The sequence below is a fragment of the Malania oleifera genome, chromosome 13, assembly GCF_029873635.1.
Source record: "Malania oleifera isolate guangnan ecotype guangnan chromosome 13, ASM2987363v1, whole genome shotgun sequence".
Classification (NCBI taxonomy): domain Eukaryota; kingdom Viridiplantae; phylum Streptophyta; class Magnoliopsida; order Santalales; family Ximeniaceae; genus Malania; species Malania oleifera.
Window position 1 is genome coordinate 41,077,241 of NC_080429.1, and position 18,196 is coordinate 41,095,436.

An 18,196-nucleotide genomic window follows, 5' to 3' on the forward strand; every position below is an offset into this window, starting at 1 on the left:
ACTTCTAATCCTCTTCTAAGAAGGATATTGGTGAATTCTACACTTGAGTTTCATTGTATTTCATATTGGTATTTTACATTCAGAGTATATAGTGCTGAAATTGTACTAACTTGCTCTTTAAGAGAGTATACTTGTATGCAAATCTTATCTTGTGTTTCTTATAGTTCTTTGACGTTCCAAGGGTCGTTTGGATCGTTGGCTAAGTAAGGGGACATTGCTTAGAGAGGCCGACTCTAGCCTACGTAAGGAGTGACCGAACGAGGGAATATCGTTTGGAGAAGGCGGGCTCTAGCCTTAACCAATGAGTGTTGTAATCGGTATTGTTCCACCCGTTAACGGAACTGAACTAGTGAATCCTTTGGTGGTTTGCCAAAGGCGAGGACGTAGGCTAGGTATAAGCCGAACCTCGTAAAAATCTCCGTCTCATTCTCTCTTTCCCTTACTCTTTATTTTCAGCATATTTAAAATTGCGCGGATGGTTTAAATTTAAAAATCATATAAACTACATATATTTGGAAAGCAAACAAACTTAAGGTAAAATTTTGTTTTGGGTTGCGGAAACCGAAAGGGAGTACGTTGGTTCACCATATCTTGCGGAAACCTTACGGGAGTACGTTACTTGGTTAACATCCCAAAGATAAATTTACCAAGAGTTTATTTGAGCTCTAAATATTTGGAAAGAGTGATTTGATTCATCTATACAGGGCTTTACATCAGCAAACATAAATTTTCATTCATTACAGGGCTTGGTTCAAATTTGGCAAATATAAACAAACAACCATCTTGAGTTGTTATATTACCAAAGTGCTGAATACTTTATATCTTGGTTTGGTTGTTTGTTGTTTGACTTGTACTTGGAAAGTAAATTGATTGTTTGGTTTGAAGATTGTGTTTAATTGGTTGGTTGTTTAATTAAGTTGTTGTGTGATTGGTGAAATTAAACAAATAACTTAAAGAATTGGTTAAGTGTTTAAAGAAGTTAAGGATTCTTAAAAGAAGTTAAAAGAAAGTTTTAAAACCCAATTCACCCCCCATCTTGGGAAGTTATTCCTAATTTCAATCGGTTTTTTATCCAATACATTGCACGCACTCTCCATCTGTGATCTAACTCCTTACACCTTGCAACCCATAACACTAGGGTAAACCGCACAACGTGGAAGTCATGGTGGGTTCGAGCGTGATATATTTGCACCGCCGTTATCAAGTGATCCTTCGACCAGAATATCATCCCCCTACTCAGTTCAAACAATTCATCCCAATGAGTCGTCACGTGACAAATTTGCAGCATCTACATTAATTTGATCGTACATAGGAGGTTCGTCCATAAACTGGGTGTCGTACGTGACATCATTCATTTCATGGGGGGTTGGGTTCACATCATTGGGAAACTCATTTAACCCTTCACCAATTTCCTGCTCATACATGTCTTCTTCATCTTGTAAATTAATATCATTCATAATATTCATCCCAACGTCTAACGCATTGTTCACAATGGCGAACAATGATCCTGGACCTTTTGCCGGAACTTCTTCGCAACGTCCTTGATCATCCATGTGAAGATAGGTCTTTTGTACGTCGGTGGCTCGAGCGATGATCCTGGACATTCTTTGAAATCCACAACGGACATCCCACCAACCTCCGCACTCGTGTATGGTTCAATACCTTCTTCCGCAGTCATATCATAATGACGTGTTTGTTGGGTGTCTTCCTTCGCTTCAACCACATACTCGGCAGACGTCCCTGTCTGCTTATTCGCGGTGACACCCATGTGAGGATGATTTCGACATATGACTGCATAGTTAAATATGTTGGACCTATGCAGTGTACATCTAACACAATGCGCATACCATAATCATCAGTTATAGAAACAACCTTATAAAGGATTGTATCATTGAACCCTCGCATAGGGTATCTTGCGGTCACCCGCAATGCATATTGATCTATATCAATATGCAAATATTTGTATACATTCGAATACAATTTATTTAATTTACACATATGACCAATTCAAATTGGTCGAATTGGCTGAGTACTATAGCTAACACCATCTACTCTGATGATAATTTCCTCTTATATACAACAATACCATCACCGGAACACTGCTTGAGCTTCCTGTCATTTAGATCGACCCTCAGGAAATAGAAAAGACTTACGAAAAATAAAATTATATTTGTAAGCGCATGACATAACAACTCTTTTCATTCATGGTAAGCTAATTCATGAACTTTTGTAAACGTGTCTATGAAGGTGTTAATAATGAATTTTGTTGTCTTATAGTCATCCTATAAATGACCCATGTATCATAACTTGTTTTGATTATGTCAAATCCAATTAGATCTCTACTTTTTTTAAGTCATGGAATCCACACTTTTGAAATCCAACAGTGTAAACAAATTAACAAAAAAAATGCAAATACTAATTTTATTTTTCATATTTAAAATAAAAAGGGAACTTCATTTGAATTTTCCAAAATGTTAGTTGTATTTTGAAATATACGACACATGGGCTATTTTTCTCTCAAAAAATCTAAAAACTAAGCAAGGGCAATTTTTTTGGTTTTTGCATAAGTATCCTATCCACGAATGCATCAATTTTTTTGATTTTGGCAGGAATTAATATGACATGAGATATTTGGTAATTAAATATTAAGTATCAACTACAAAATTCAAATATGGTTAATTCTAAATTTTAATTTGATCCAACCACTAAATATGAATACTAAATTATTTTAATATCTTAATAGTATTGTTTTGAGTTTTAACCATTTGAACCGTATAGAATAGAATTTTTTGCTAAAACTAAGATTACTGCATAAATCAAAATTTTTAGTTTAACATAAAACATTTTTCTTCTCATATGTATTTAATAATTTTTTAAAAATTATATAAATTCTCAATACATGAAAATAAATTTTAATTTTAAGAATATTTCAAAGAGTGAATCATTGTTGCCACACTCTTGCCCCACATATACACATTATTAATTAGTTTATATGAATTTTAAAGTTGAAAAGCACTTATTAATTAATTAATTTTTTTTTCATATTAGTCAGAGCAAAAACTATAGTATTTTCACATGAACAAATTATTTAAACCACTAATTACAACTTCAATAAAAATCATACAAGTACGAAAAATCAAACATGATAGTAAATACATGTTGTAGGAAATATAATATCATCAAGGAAATAAACAACAAAATCAGAATAACCCTAACCTCAATATTGGGGGTTTCCAGCAAATGCTTGCAATCACAACAAAAGTATTAAAACTTGAATCAAAATAACAGATTCTCAACAAAATAAAAAATGTGAGCATTGGAAAAATTACATACCTCATCTCCCCCCTTTTGTACCTTCTCCCCAACGTTCGACGAGCAACGGTCGGTAAGTCCAACGGTCACCTGCTCTCTTGTCCAATCATCTAGCAGGTTTGCAAAGTCCTCTTTTGTCTTCTCTGCAAAGCCCCTCATCTCTCTCCGTGTGTAAAAGAAGGAGAAAAGTCAATATTCAAGCAAAACTCACTGAATGGTCCAACAAGTTTTGCCACGCGTCCAATGATGGATGGTTCGAAACCTAATTCCGAAGCAAATCTCCTGGATGGACTAGTGAGATTTGCCACGGGTGCAGCGCTGTATTATTTTCCTAAGCAAATCTAATATTGCTGGGTTAATTTTGGAAAATATTTTTCATAATTTAATATATTATTTTAAATTAATAATAAAATGGGAAAAAATTCCATAATAACCTCTGGTATTTCTGTCGGAGTATCAACCGAGCTTCTTCCACTCTGCAGTACCAGCATACAACGTGAGATGAAGGCAGACGGCCCAGGCGGCAACATAATCATACCAAAGGAATGGTCTGATGCTGCGGAAACCATAGCGCGCGATTCAATCACCTCGCCCCCTCCGATAGCTTTAATCTGCGGCGCCAGGGGCTGCGGCAAGAGTACCTTCTCTCGTTTCCTTGTCAACACTTTCCTCTCTAGGTCATCAAAGTTGAGGTTTTCACACTGATATCTCATATCTTCTTCCAATTCCTGCTTTTCTCTCTCTCTCTCTCTCGATTTTTTTTTCTTTCTTTCTTTATAATATCTGTACGGTGTGGTTTCATTGATTGGTTGGAAAGGATTTTTCTTTTATAGTGTTCTTCCAAGCCCATGGCTAAATGGGTATCTGTGAATTTATATGTTGTAGAATTTCATCCGCTGGGCGCCCTTAAATATGTCTTTAGTTGGCTTTACTATACGTTTCAATGTTTGAGTTTGTACTTGTAAATTTGATCCATTGTATTATAACTGCACTAAGGCTTTGATCTTTGTTGTACCCCGACCAAAAAAAGTTTGGGTTTTTTGTTTGATGGGTCTTCCCTTTTCTTCAAATGAGCTGCACTGAATTTGCAAATTTTTTTGTGTCTGCGGACTCAACACCCAGATTGAAGTTGTCTGTTTTCCGCGCATCTGTGCGAGTTTCCGTTTTATTTATGCTTAATTTTATTAACAGTACCATGAGTGTTAGATGTTTTTTTTTAATCTAAAATTATATTTCACGTTCAGGTATGAGAGAGTAGCTTATTTGGATACAGATGTTGGGCAGACGGAGTTTGCTCCCCCGGGTTGTCTATCTCTCTCTGTAATTGACAAAGAAATCGAAGGTACTTTGAGGAAACATTTTTTTTTGAAATGAATTGTTGGTTTTAACATTGCGACTGAAGTATTACTATTTAAAATAGTTAGCCAGTGTTAATTTTGCGTTATCCCAGGCTGTGTTCTTTCTAATGTTTTCTTTCTTCCGCTACAATTTGGTAGATTTGACAATTCCATGCCTGAAAACACCAGAGAGGTATGAGCTTTTGGATTTATCGTGCCAGTTATATTTTTTGTACCATGGTCTGGGATATTGTGATGTTGATTTGGAGGACTATAACCATTTTATATTGCATTCTATTTGCATGGAAATCACACTTGTATGTTGAGGGGCTAGTTAAAGAAGGTTTTTAATCTTTCATATTCTAAAAAAGGGGGAATCATCATGACCAATTACTTGTCAGGAATATGCAGAATATAGTTTATAATGTTGGGCTGATCTGCTGTGTTTTCTTCAATAATATAATCATCGTTAATATTCTGATCACCAATAGCAAAAACTGGTTGATGGGAATTGGGGATCAACTTTTCTAGTGTGATGTTTTGTTTTTCACTGTCTGCCATAGGGGAAAGTTACGAGCAATTCCACTGGGGAGGGTGGGGGAAATCATAAGTTATTTATATTTCAGGATTATCTGATTGAAATGCTTCATTAATAATTTTCCTTTTTTAATCTGCATTTATTTTTATATATATTGATACTTGGTGGGTTACTTTAGTAGTATTTAGTATTATCCTTGATAAAACACTATCAATTTGTCAATGAAACAAAACCAACCAAAAAAAAAAATAAAAAAGAAGAGGGAGAGATAAAGAAATGTATAGGCATTTCTTAATTAAGGCATCCTTACCTAATCCAAGCCCAATGTTTTTTGACAAGGATGCTCATTGCCCTTCTAGTCCATTATGTGATTTACATTCCCAAAACAGTTTTTGGTAGGTCATTTGCCTGATATAGTTTACTCTTTAAGATATTTCAAATAAAGATTTTGTCTCACATTTAGTCCATTATGTGACTCTGATTATGGCGATGCATTTTAAAGTTTGTGGCTTTGTGCAATATGGTAGGCTTGGGTTAAAGCAGCATGCCTTTTAATTCCTTTATTGTTGGGTGCTAAGTAGACTTGGCATTGCTGAAGGAGGCCTGGGCCTTCCATATGAGTCATGCGTTGCACTTTCAGTAGAGTGTTAGAAAAAAAGATAGGTATGGGCGGATTAGGTCGATGCTCTGAAATGACACGCTATGTCAGATACAGGATCTGATGTTCAATATGTGAGGTTTTCTACAACATTTAGGACTCTAGTGGGTAAAGAAATTAGTTTAGGAGGTTAGGGTTAGGCTAACAACTTGAAACATAGGGACATTATTGTGATTATAGGTAAAATTAAAATAATTTATGTTAAAAAATGGATAGGAAAAAAATATAGACAAAATGAAAGTTTGGCTTTGAACTTTTGTGCACTAGAAAAGAAAGACATAAAAATGGGGATATAAGATGGGAAGTGGGTAATTGGAAGGATCATTTTGACACAACTTGGAGATCAATTTTTGAATGATAAGTTGAAGGGGTTGTTGGGTCCTAAACCTATATTTGCTTATTTAACTAGTAGTTATTATGTGGGTTTAGTTTAATTTGTAGTTAAGCTTACGTGTTTGTGGGGTTGGTTTGTTTTTAATTTACTGTACCCTAGTCTTTCCTATAAATGAGTATGTGGACATCATGTAAATGACAGTTTGTGAATTTGAATTGAGGAGAAGTTGATCATGTGTTTCCGTTGAATCTCTTTTTTCCCTCTCTTCTCCCTCTCCTTCCTTCTTCCTCTTCTTATCCTCGCCTCTGCTCTATATTTCTTGGCAATAAATCCAACTGCTGTTCTGCATCATTCAGTATCAGAGCAGTATGGTTCTCTCCCACATTCTTCCCCTGTTGCAAGACTTTATTCCATACCGGAACAATACTGGATCAAAAGTTCCATAGGCTTCAACTGCAGCAATTTTTCCTTTAGTTGCAGCTACCGGAGCGGAATTTGAACATATCCACAGCTGTTGCATCACAATTGCAAACCACTCACAGCAGCGTTCATCTGAAAAATAAAATAAGATTACAGTCATGCCCCTGTTCTTCCAACCCCCTTTGCTGGAAGAATCCTGTGGTGACACCACAGCCATTAAAGACAGAAACCTCTGATCAGCCCTCCTCCTATTGTTGTCGCCATCTGACCAGGATTGTGGTCACAAGCACTGGAAAAAAAGCAGCCATTGCCCCTTCTAATCTCAAATCTCCTTCTCTTTCTTGACACGCTGCCACTCCCCCGATCTTCCTTCACTCTGAAAAGCACTGGTGGAAAGTCAGCGTGGCAATTCATGCACCCCATTTTTAGGTTAGGTGGTGACTTGCGCACCCCAACGCTGACTCACGCGCGTGTGAAAACTCCAGCCCTTGTCTGCTACTTCTGGAGTTGCAAAAAAAAAAAAAAGAAAAAAAAATCTTTGTTCCAGCCACAAATTTTGAATTTCTTCACCATACTTTGAGCCTGTCTGATAGAATTTGACTATTAGTGTTCAGACCACATTTTGGAGAATAAAGTGCCACTGCAATCATGAAAAATCAGATTTTTATTGCTGCCTTTTGTGAGTTGTTTATGAAAATTTGTTTAATTTCCATTATATTCTCTAAAGGTGAAATATGAAGATAGTTAATGATAATTCAGGAATCTAGTTTAGAACATTGCATGAATGGATTGAGATTATTGGCAAATTTTGTTAATATTCTTTGGTGATATACAGTAGCATTTAAAAAAAAAAATCAGCAACATGGTGATCAGTGTTGAGCTTTCTGAAAAAGTGTTGTTGTGTGATAGGGTACAAGGCATTGAAAATGCTTTGGAGACTAATACTAGTACTTTGAATAGGCTAAGAACTGAAGTCGGACTAAGTTACCCAAAATGGGTAATGTTCTGGTTTATGGAAGGGAAATTGGATTGTGGTACAACACATGCTCTAAAATGTGAAACATTAAGGGTATACTTATATAAATATATTGGTGAAAAATATGTAATGGCACCTATATATTTTGGGGAGGATGTTGAAGTGTTTCAAAATCTAGAGGAGATTTTCTTTTGTGAAATAGATAAATAATGAATTAGGATGGGATTATGATGTGATAATTATCCACTTTAAACTAATAAAAAAATGTTATGAAAAAATATTTAATTAAGACTTAGGATCATTAGATTTAGAGTTTTGGAATGAAAATGTACCACGTTTTAGAACATTTGTACTAGTATGTGGTTTGCTAGGGTGTTAGCATTTTCTGGTAACAAAGGTCAGATGGAGCCTTGGGCAAGGGGCCAATTTATCTTCCCTACCAAACAGGAAAGTGGCACACAACCTGTTGGTCCCTACACTTTTGAGTTGCATGAAGGTTGAAACGATTATTCGAATAGGGCAACTAAATTTGAAGTTTCATATTTTCTTGATGATTGTCTTCCTAATGAGTTTGATGACTGGGTGTATTTCTGGGAGAACTACTTTTGGTGGTATGACATGAATGAGGCTTGAAAGTTGTATTTGGTTGAATTGAAAATGGAAGATATTGCCCCATTTAGTGGATCAAACAACAGTATATCTTTAGTAGGAGGAGATCTGGTGAGATTAGGAGATGGATGAAATGAAGAGAGCTATATATGAGCACTTTGTACCTCCCAAGTACCAGCTATGTATTCATTTGCCACTTTTTGATTTGAAGCAAGAAGACAAGACACTGGCAGATTACAGTAGTAGATTCTCCAACATAGAACGGAAATAAGATGTGATGATTGCTTTGTATAGGAAGGGGTTGAAGCCAGCTATTGCCTCCCAGCTTGCTGCATGTTGTTTCATTATAGGAAGTGATGTGCAAGTTGCCACTCAGATAGAGGAGGATATTTGAAGTAATTCTCCTAGGGCTACATAAACCCTTCTATTTGAGAAAACTACTACTGGAGTTGTGCACGAGGAGTTAGTTGAGCAGTTGGGTAAGGAGGTTAGACTGCTACTCCTTGAAAGAATCTAGAGCATCTAGGACAACTTCTAAGGACCAACCAGCAATCAGGTGGTTCAAATGTTAGTGGTTGGATGTCAACACAATGTCCTAAGCAAGTCATGGCAATTGCAGAAAAATAAGATGACCATGTTATTGCCAATGTTGGATTCTTTTGTTCCTTGAATGGGTGGTGATTCGAGGATTTGGATTGGGGATTCTTCTGGTCCGTTTTCCACAAAATCTTTTCTTGCCCAAATGTTGAAAAGACCAAGTCCTCCTCATTTTCCCTTAAACCATTTTATTTGGAAGGCCAAGTTTCCTCGTAAGATCAGAACTTTTATGTAGAATCTGACTCATAATAGGCTTGACGCTAATGATTTGGTGCAAATGAGGAGACCTTCCAAGGTCATAAGTTCGAAGATTTGTGTTGTGTTCGAAAGTGAGCAAGACTAATGATCATTTGTTTCTCCATTGTAGGGTGGCTAGGCGATTTTGGTTGGGTTTTCCTCTTCTCAGTTTATGAGGAAGCTTTGGTGCTTCCCCAGATTGTTCTTGTTTTTCTGAAAGGAATGCAAGAATTTTCAATGGCAAGACAAGTTCCATGCATTTTCTTTGGGGTAGAGTTACTTTCAGGGCTTTCTTTTGGGCTCGTTTTTTGGGTTTCTTTCCAAGAATGTTGTTGTCGGATCTTTAGAGGGATTGGAAAGGGGATTTATGTAATTTTTTGTGTGTTTGTGTTTTTTATTTTTGGTTTCTTTGCTTACTTTTGTATTAAGAGGATATCTTTCCCTCTTTTCTATGCAATTCCCTCTTGCATACATTAATAGGTTTCTTTTTCTGTAAAAAAAAAAATGCAGACAAAGAAGATGATGATGTCATAAAGGTCATTGAAGCTGAGATAGAAGTCCCAAGCGACTAGGATGAAGATGGCGACGTCGGAAATTGTTTAATACTTTGACCCATCCTCTCTTACCAAAAGGTTCAAGGAAATGAAGAATGGAGACAAACCAACTTTTTTAGACTCAGGTGATTTGTCACAAACAGTTTTGTATTGTGGTAATTGATCTTGGTAGTTGCAGAAATTTAGTTTCAAATAAGCTGTGAGGAAGTTGAATTTGAAGGTCAAACCACATCCTAATTCAATTTGAATGTAGTTGAACTTAAAGGTTGAATAATGCCAGCTTGAAGGCCCATGATGTTTCTTGCTTACTTTCAAGATTGGTTTCATTATTGAGACAGTGTAGTGTGATATCCTTCCTCTCAAAATTTGCCACATTCTTTTGGGATTTCATGGTTGTTTGTTAGGAGGGTTAGGCATGATGCTTACGAAAATTCATATGTCTTCTCTTAACAAGAAGAGGTATCAATTGAAGCCGTCTCAAGCTCTTCCACTAACCAAATTCAAGTGCATTGCTAGTACTTTTCTTATGAAGTGAGGTGACTCTTTCATGGTGATAGGCTCCTTGGTTGCTGTCCCAAACTTGACGGAGTGGAGCTCTTTTCAAGGGAGGGAGTTGAAGTAGGATGGAAAGTGGCTAATTGGATGGATTACTTTGACCCAATTTGGAGTTGGATCCTAAACCCAAATGTATTTGGTGAATTAGTAGTTATTTTATGTGTGATTTAATTTCCAGTTAGGTTTATGTATGTATGGTTGTTATGTAATAGAGTGATAGATGTGTTTTTGAGGGTTGGTTTGCAATTTATTATATTCTAGTATTTCTTATAAATTAGTGCATGGACAATCATGTAAAAAGAGGAGTGTGAATTTGACTTAATGATGTTGAACATGTGTTTTCCATGTGTCTTCTTCTTCCCCCTCTCTTCTTCCTTCCCTCCCGTTATCCTCTTCTTCCCCTCTTCTCTCCTTTCTCTCTCTCTCTCTCCCCCCCCTTCTAATTCTTTCTTGGCAGTATATCCAATTGATGTGCTCCATCAAGTAGGCATTATTATAGGCAAAAACTTAAAAGATAGTGTAGTCAAGGTTAGGGAAGTGTGGGGGCTAGGGTAATAGAAATTAGAATGGTTTTAGAATTTAGAACATTAGTGCTTATGGGTTTCATGAGATAACATAACATCTCTCTCTCTCTCTCCGGAGCTTGCAGTTTTGTCCTCATATCTCCTTCGCTGGCAGGCAATAGACCTCCCTCCTTTGGTGTCTCCCGTAGCAACTTCCATCAATTTTGTTCTAGGGCTATCATGCGCCATGTGTTGTGATTGCAGGATCTCTGTATTCATTGAGCTGAAGTCCTTTGACCTTGCACTTGATGGCGATAAGGTGGATCTTTGCAGAATCACTGAAAAGCAAAAGGGAAGGAGGACCTCCATCTTCCTTGTCATGAAGGAAATCATTGTTCGCTCCTAGTAGTGAACAAGGATTTCTGGTGAAATCTCAAGAACATGCTTGTTTCCCCCTCGTGGATGAACCAAACGAGGTTGATGGAGAAGACACTGAGGCTCAAACTTCTTGAGAACAAATTTGGTAGATTCCTTGCCCTGACGAAGAAGAATGAGAGTGCGTGCAGGACCGCTGCCTTCCCAGAGGGCTTCAACTCGAAGGGTTGGTAAAAAATTTTCAATGCCACATCTGAGCTGGGAGGGAGAGTGGTCAGGCAGCTTCTCTTTTTGAAGATGAAGCCATTGATCAAGCCCCGCCAGCAGGAGCTCCAGTCCATAGTTGCTTCACAGGCTGCTCGTCCTATGAGTGATCCTCTCTCCCCTTATTTCGGAGGTGGTATCTCCATCTCCGTGGAGAAGCTTTAACTGAAGGAGTTGGTGAGTGTTGACATGTGCTCCTTCGTGCATATAGTCCAAGAAGTTGGCCTGTCTCACAGATTTTCTGCCATTTTTCCAAATGTAGCACGCCTTGTCCCAGTTCTTTTGCCAGCTTCAGAGAGTTGGAGCTTTTTTGTCTGTGGGCACTCAAATCCGGCCCTTGCTCCTTCACTTTTGGGCTCTCAAACACTTGGGCCTCCTTTATTCTTTAAACTTTAACCAGTGGCGTGCCTACCCCACTCTCTCCTAACTCAGGCCCTGCATGTTTCTTTGACTCTCATGTTAGGTTCGGTATGCAGGAATCTACTCCTATTACTGCTCCTGATTTGCAGCAAGCTCACGGTGAACAAGTTGCTTTTGACATGGTCGAGGAGCATCCAAATGGAGATTCCTTGAAGCCCATGAGCTTGGAGGAAAACTTGTTGATAATCTTTGCTACAAATTTAGACTAGTCGATCGCAGAAGTTTGCCCCTACTCCATGTCCTTGAAGGAGCTTAATTGGCTGGATTTTAACAGTGAAGACTTTAAAGTTCAAGTATCTTATTGGGCCCTTTGCAAAATGAACCTGGTTAGGAGAACTATTTGGGTGTTTTTCGAAGGGTTCAAAGAAAGAGCAATGTGTCTTTTTTGAGACAGTTGAGAAGAAAAGGAGAGAGGAAGTACCTCAGGAAAAAAAATCCTTAGACAGTAGCCAGAGAAAGGGCATGAGCAGCGAGCTAAAGAGATTGGAATGCTCAGTTAACTATGATAAGTAAGGATGGTGTATAGACAGATGTGGGAGAGGCTAGAAGTTGCGGGATTGGTAAATTTCATATATGTTAAGGAAACTAATCTCATGGAATTGAGGGGACTGAATGATAAAACCGAAAGGTTAGTTATAAAGTAGTTGCTCAATTAGTGCAAAGGGTATATCTTTTGTCTTCAGGTAACCAAGGTTGAGTCTTTAAACAACTAGTGGGTTAACAATTTATGGGGGATTAAAAGCTGCAAATGGGTTGCTTTGGTTGTGGCAGGTTCTGCAGGAGGTATCCTCTGTCTATGGAATGATCTGGTTTGTTAAATGCTAGATCGCTCCATCAACACCTTCTCAGTGTCCTGCTTGTTGAAGAGCTTGGAGGACAATCTTATGTGTATTTCACTAGGGTTTACAGGCCAGACAAAGGCCTTTCCAGACACCTCTTGTGTAACAATCTAGTGGAGGTTAGAAAGAAACAGGATGCCTCCTTGGGGTCATTAGGGGGGATTTTAATGTTGTCTTATATCCTTATAAAAGGAGTGGGAGTTCCTTGGAGTCTTCTAGTATGCAGGAGTTTCATAATTTTGAATGGCTATGATTTCATCGATCTTCCTCTCATAGGTGGTTCCTTCATGTGGTCGAATTCAAAGGAGAGATCCTCACACTCAAGGATGGTCAGATTCCTTATTTCCTATAATTTGGAGGAGCACTGCCCAAAAACTACCCAATCTTTATTTCCAATACCCATCTCGGATCAATTTCGCATCTTGCTTGACACAAGAGGAATTAGGTTGGGGCCAACTTCCTTTCATTTTGAGAATATGTGGCTGAAACATGAGCTGTTTAATGGTATGGTCGAAGATTGGTGGCTTGAGCTACAGGTGGAAGGGAAAGCAAGCTTTTTGATTGCCTCAAAACTTAAAGTGCTTAAAGAAAAACTGAAGTGGTGGAACAAGAATATTTTTGGCAACATCACAGTAAGGAAGAAAACAATTCTTAGTGGCATTAAGGAGTTAGATGATTAGGAGCTTAGAGAGGGCCTTAGTGCAGGGAATAGATTCACAGATTATTCATAAGGCTTGAACTCAAAAAAAGATCTTGCCGAACTCATCACTTTGAATGAAATTGATTGGAGACAAAAATCCAGATCCCTGTGGTTGAAGGAGGGGGAACAGGAATACTAGCTATTGTCGCCAAGCTGCTAATGTGCATTGTAGATTCAACCTACTAACAAAAATCGAAGTGGAAGGAAATATTTTATTGCAGGAAAGGGATATTAAAAGGGGAATATGCAACTTCTACAAAAACCTGCATTATGAGCTAGAGTCTTGGAGATAAAAGGTCGATGGCATAACTTTTGGAAATCTAAGCCCTTCCACAACTTGGTGGCTCAAGTGACGTTTCGAGGATGAGGAGGAAAATTTTCAAGCCCATAGAAGTTGTAACAGGGAAAAATATCCTTGCCTTGATGGTATCAACATGGCTTTCTTCCAAAGGTATTGGGACATCCTCAAATAAGACATTGTCGGTGTTTTTAAAGACACTTCCACAGGTCAGGTAGATTTGTGAGTTGTGATTAGCATCAACTCAACTTTTGTCTCCTTGATCCCTATAAAAGCAAGAGCCTTCGGAAAAAGTTTTTCACCATATTAGGCTCATTGGCAGCTTTTATAAACTCCTCTCCAAAGTCATTGTAGCTAGGCTTAAACTAGTGAATTTGGATGTCATAAGGGGACACCAGCTTGCTTTTGTTGCAGGCAGGAAAATCTTGGATGCCTCCTTGATTACGATCGGATTGAGGTGGGGGATGACTATGTTAATTGGTGTTTTCGAGGGCTTTCACAGGTCTGGTAGATTTGTGAATTGTGATTAGCATCAATTCAACTTTTGTCTCCTTGAACCCTATAAAAGCAGGAACTTGAAAAATCAAAGTTTTTCACCTTATCCGGCTCGTTGGCTGCCTTTATAAACTCCTCTCTAAAGTCCTTGCAGCTAGGCTCAAACTAGTAATTTCGGATGTAATAAGAAAACATTGGCATGCTTTCGTTGCAGGCAGGCAAGCTTGGATGCCTCCTTGATTATGATTGAGATGGGGGATGACTATGTTAAGGGTAGTAAAAGAGGAGTGGTGTGCAAGCTGGATATGGAGAAGGCGTTACCATGTGAACTAGGGTTTTCTGCTGTATATCCTCAGGAGAATGGGTTTTGGGGAAATCTAGTACAATTGGATTGACCATTGTATCTCCACCCCCTCATTCTTAGCGTTGTTAATGGCTGCCCTACAGATTTTTCAGGTCCTCACGAAGTTTGAGACAAGGAAACCTCCTCTCTCTCTTCTGTTTATCACGGTGATGGAAGTTTTGAGCCTTGTGTTGTTAAATGCCAATGAAGGAGGTTTGCTCAAAGTGCTAAGCATTGGTAGGAATGATGAAATTATGGTAATCTCTCTTCTTTTTGCAATGACACTATCATATCCTGAGAAGATAATCCTGTGCAAATTCTCAATCTTAGGTGCGTTCTCCTTGGGGTTGAAGCAGTCTGTGGCCTAAAAGTGAACTTGGGCAAAAGCGAAATCACCTAGTAAGGGCTTGTGATTATGGACCTTTTCTTTTTGGTCTTTTAGGCTGCAAGCTTAGAGCCCTTTGTATCACTTACCTCAGTCTCCCATTGAGAGCCAAATTCAGAGACTTGAGAGTTTGGGACCCTATAATCGACACATTCAAATGGAAGTTGGTTGGTAGGAAAAGGAATTACTTGTCAAAAATAGGCAGACTCGTGCTCATTAAGAGCACTCTTTCCAATCTTCCAGCCTACTTCATGTCTCTTTTTCCCATTTCTAGTGTTGTAGTCAAAATATTGGAAAGCATTCAAAGAAGATTCCTTGGGAGAGTTTGGACGAGGACTTTAAATATCATCTTGTTAGATAGGGGGTTGTTAAACAACCCATGCAAAAGTAAGGTTGAGGCCTTAGATCCCTTCTCAATTTCAATAAGGCTCTTTTGGGGAAGTGGCTTTAGAGATTCATGATTGAGAAGGAGCATTTCTAGAAAGAAGTGATTGCCAATAAATATGGCCTCCAAAATGGCTGGATTTCTAAAGTGGTGAATGAACCCAGGGCACGTGTCTAGAGATGCATCTAGAGAAGATGGAGTAACTTCTCCCTCTCATTTTCTTTCAAGTGGGAAATGAGGAAGACGTGTATTTTTGGCATGGCATCTAGTGTGGTGAATTGCATCCCAGTACCAAATACCCCTCTTATCTTTAGTCTAGCCTGTGATAGTGATGCTCTTACTACCCAGCAACTGGAGCTCTCTAGTTAGGGGGTGATCTGGAATTAGGGGTGTACTCGGTTTAGTTGGTTTGGTTTTGGCTAAAATTGAACACCGAACTGAAATTTGCAGTTCTTAATTATTATGAACTAATACCGAACCAGAAACTATTGGTTCAACTAGTAGACAAACAGTATTTTAATGGTTTGGTTCGGTTTATTAACCAGCAAACAAACATTAGCCAGCAAACAAACATCCCAATCTGCACTTCATAGGGGAGAATTCCAAAACTTTTTTGTTGGCAGCGGTAGAGTGGGGTCGGAGAGATGATGGTGGTAGCAAGAATGGAAAGCAATTAATGCCATATTCTCAAAATTCAAAATTGAGAAATCATAGCGATATACGTGATTTGGGTACTGGGAGGGAACAAGCAAAATCGAAGGCTAATGTTTCGGTGGAAATTACTAAGAACGTTAGTGGTAACACAAACTCTTATGTTTCTCTGAATATAAGACTCAGAATGCATAGTGGGCCGGATGGAGAATGGGAGGTAATATGGTCCAAAGTTACTCAAGCTCGGGAAGTGCATTGTACAGAGAAGATCAAGGAAAACAATAAAAGTTTTAACCCCAAAGCTCCCTTCAAGCCAAAGCCCACTTCCTGAGCTTGAGTAACTTTGGACCATATTACCTCCCATTCTCCATTCGGCTCACTATGCAATCTGAGTCTTATATTCAGAGATACATAAGAGTTTGTGTTACCACTAACGTTCTCAGTAATTTCCACCGAAACATTAGCCTTCGATTTTGCTTGTTCCTTCCCAGTACCCAAATCACGTATGCTATGATTTCTCAATTTTGAATTTTGAGAATATGGCATAATTGCTTTCCATTCTTGCTACCACCATCATCTCTCTGACCCCCCTCCACCGCTGCCAATAGAAAAGTTTTGGAATTCTCCCCTGTGAGTTTAAGCGCAGATTGGGATGTTTGTTTGCTGGCTAACGTCTTAGGAGCAATGGCTTTCCGTTGATGAAATCCAAACCCTCTCCACCCACTGCCCAGTTTTCCTTTTGGCACCACCTAAAATCCTTTCTGACAGCCATTTATAAGTTCCGAGATCATTAGAAAACAACCATGTGCATTGGATCCCAACTGCAAAATAAATACTTTCTCACCATCTCCGAATGTTCGTGCAAAATTACCAGGAATTACATTGGACATTAGCTCCTCCACAATAGCTAGCAAATGTTTTGCACTCTTTTTGCCCATGCAAATTGATCAGAGAGAGTATCGATTTTGCTCAAAAATGCGTAACATGAAATAAGAACCACCCTCCTCAACTGAGAATTCAAAAGTCTTGGATTCTACGAAAAAGAAAATAGAACCCTCCATCCTTGAGCATATATCAACCACTCTAATTTAATCTTCAAATTTTCTCAAAAACTGCAGGAACCTTCGAGATTATCGTCCTCCATCCATATTCCCCACAGAAAATCCAATATACACCTATTGTGATTGTTAATTTCCTAGATTCTCCACCTATAATCCTAACACTAATCACTGGTCCATCGACATATCCTTAATGACATCAGTATACTTGCTGCATACACCCTTTTTTTTTTTTCTAGAACCCACCACAAAAATTCCCTAGGTACCATAGCATAAGCTCTCTAAGTCACCTACAATGGTGTAGACTTAAACACCTTTGCAAGAGACTAAACTTGAATGGATTACTAGAGGAATTGTCTGAAGTACATATGTAGACTCGTTGTACTTGGGTTCAGAAGGTGCTTCTGGAGGTATTGTCCTGATGTGGGATCGAAGGGTAGTGGAAAAGGTGGAGGAAGTAGTGGGGTATTGTTCTGTTTCATGCAATTTAAAAATGTCGGTGATCAATTTGAGTAGGCTTTCACAGGTGTTTATGGGCCAAATTTGAACAAGAGGCATAGGAAAATGTGGGAGGAGCTGACAGGGCTGATTAGTTGGTGGGATTCGCCATGGTGCCTAGTAGGTGATTTTAATATAATCCACTTCCCATTAGAAAGACTAGGGGCTGTAAGTTATACTCGGGCTATGCATGAATTTTCGGATTTTATCTCTTTCCATGGGCTGATGGATATATCTATGGAAGGAGGCCTTTACACCTGGTCCAATTCTTCCTCCGCTTCTAGAATAAATCGGTTTCTTTTCTCTCCGTTCTTGGCGGACCACTTCACTCAATTTTCATAGAGAAGGCTGTCCAAAATACTTTCTGATCACTACACAATTTTGTTGGAGGGGGGGAGTCCTCGGAGAGGTAGAACTCCTTTTCGATTTGAAAATATGTGGTTGAGGGTGGAGAACTTTGTTGATAAAGTGAAGGAGTGGTGGGCATCCTATTCGTTTCAAGGAAATCCTAGTTTCATGCTAGCTAAGAAATTGGCAGCATTGAAGTTGGATTTAAAAAAGTGGAACGAGGCGGAATTTTGGAATGTCATTGTTAAGACACATCAACTTTGGAACAAATTGAATGACTTGAATGTTAGAAAGGAAACTCATCCTTTAATATAGCTGAGGAAAAGTTAGAACATGCTACTCTCCGCACCAATATTGAAAAGCTCATTCTTTTATAAGAGATTAATTGGAGGTAGAAGTCTAGGGTGCTACATTTGAAGGAGGGGGATGCAAATACCAAATTTTTCCATAGAATGGCTAATTCTAATAGAAGAAATAATGGTATTGAGAGCCTTGTGGTTGATGGTG

At 38.5% G+C, this 18,196-nt stretch overlaps 1 protein-coding gene across 4 annotated transcripts in view; it reads left to right on the forward strand.

Moving 5' to 3' along the window:
* Positions 1-3,731: 3,731 nt before the first annotated feature.
* The window catches only part of LOC131146534 (polynucleotide 5'-hydroxyl-kinase NOL9-like), a 41,920-nt gene continuing 27,455 nt past the window's right edge, over positions 3,732-18,196 (forward strand). The window contains exons 1-3 of one of the 4 annotated variants that reach the window (XM_058096174.1): positions 3,732-4,004; positions 4,557-4,654; positions 4,809-4,842. In XM_058096174.1, the coding sequence (XP_057952157.1) occupies positions 3,814-4,004; positions 4,557-4,654; positions 4,809-4,842 (323 nt within the window). In that variant the 5' untranslated portion in view covers positions 3,732-3,813. The remainder of the gene's footprint in view (positions 4,005-4,556; positions 4,655-4,808; positions 4,843-18,196) is intronic. The other 3 variants (XM_058096177.1, XM_058096175.1, XM_058096176.1) reach the window with 3 other exon arrangements.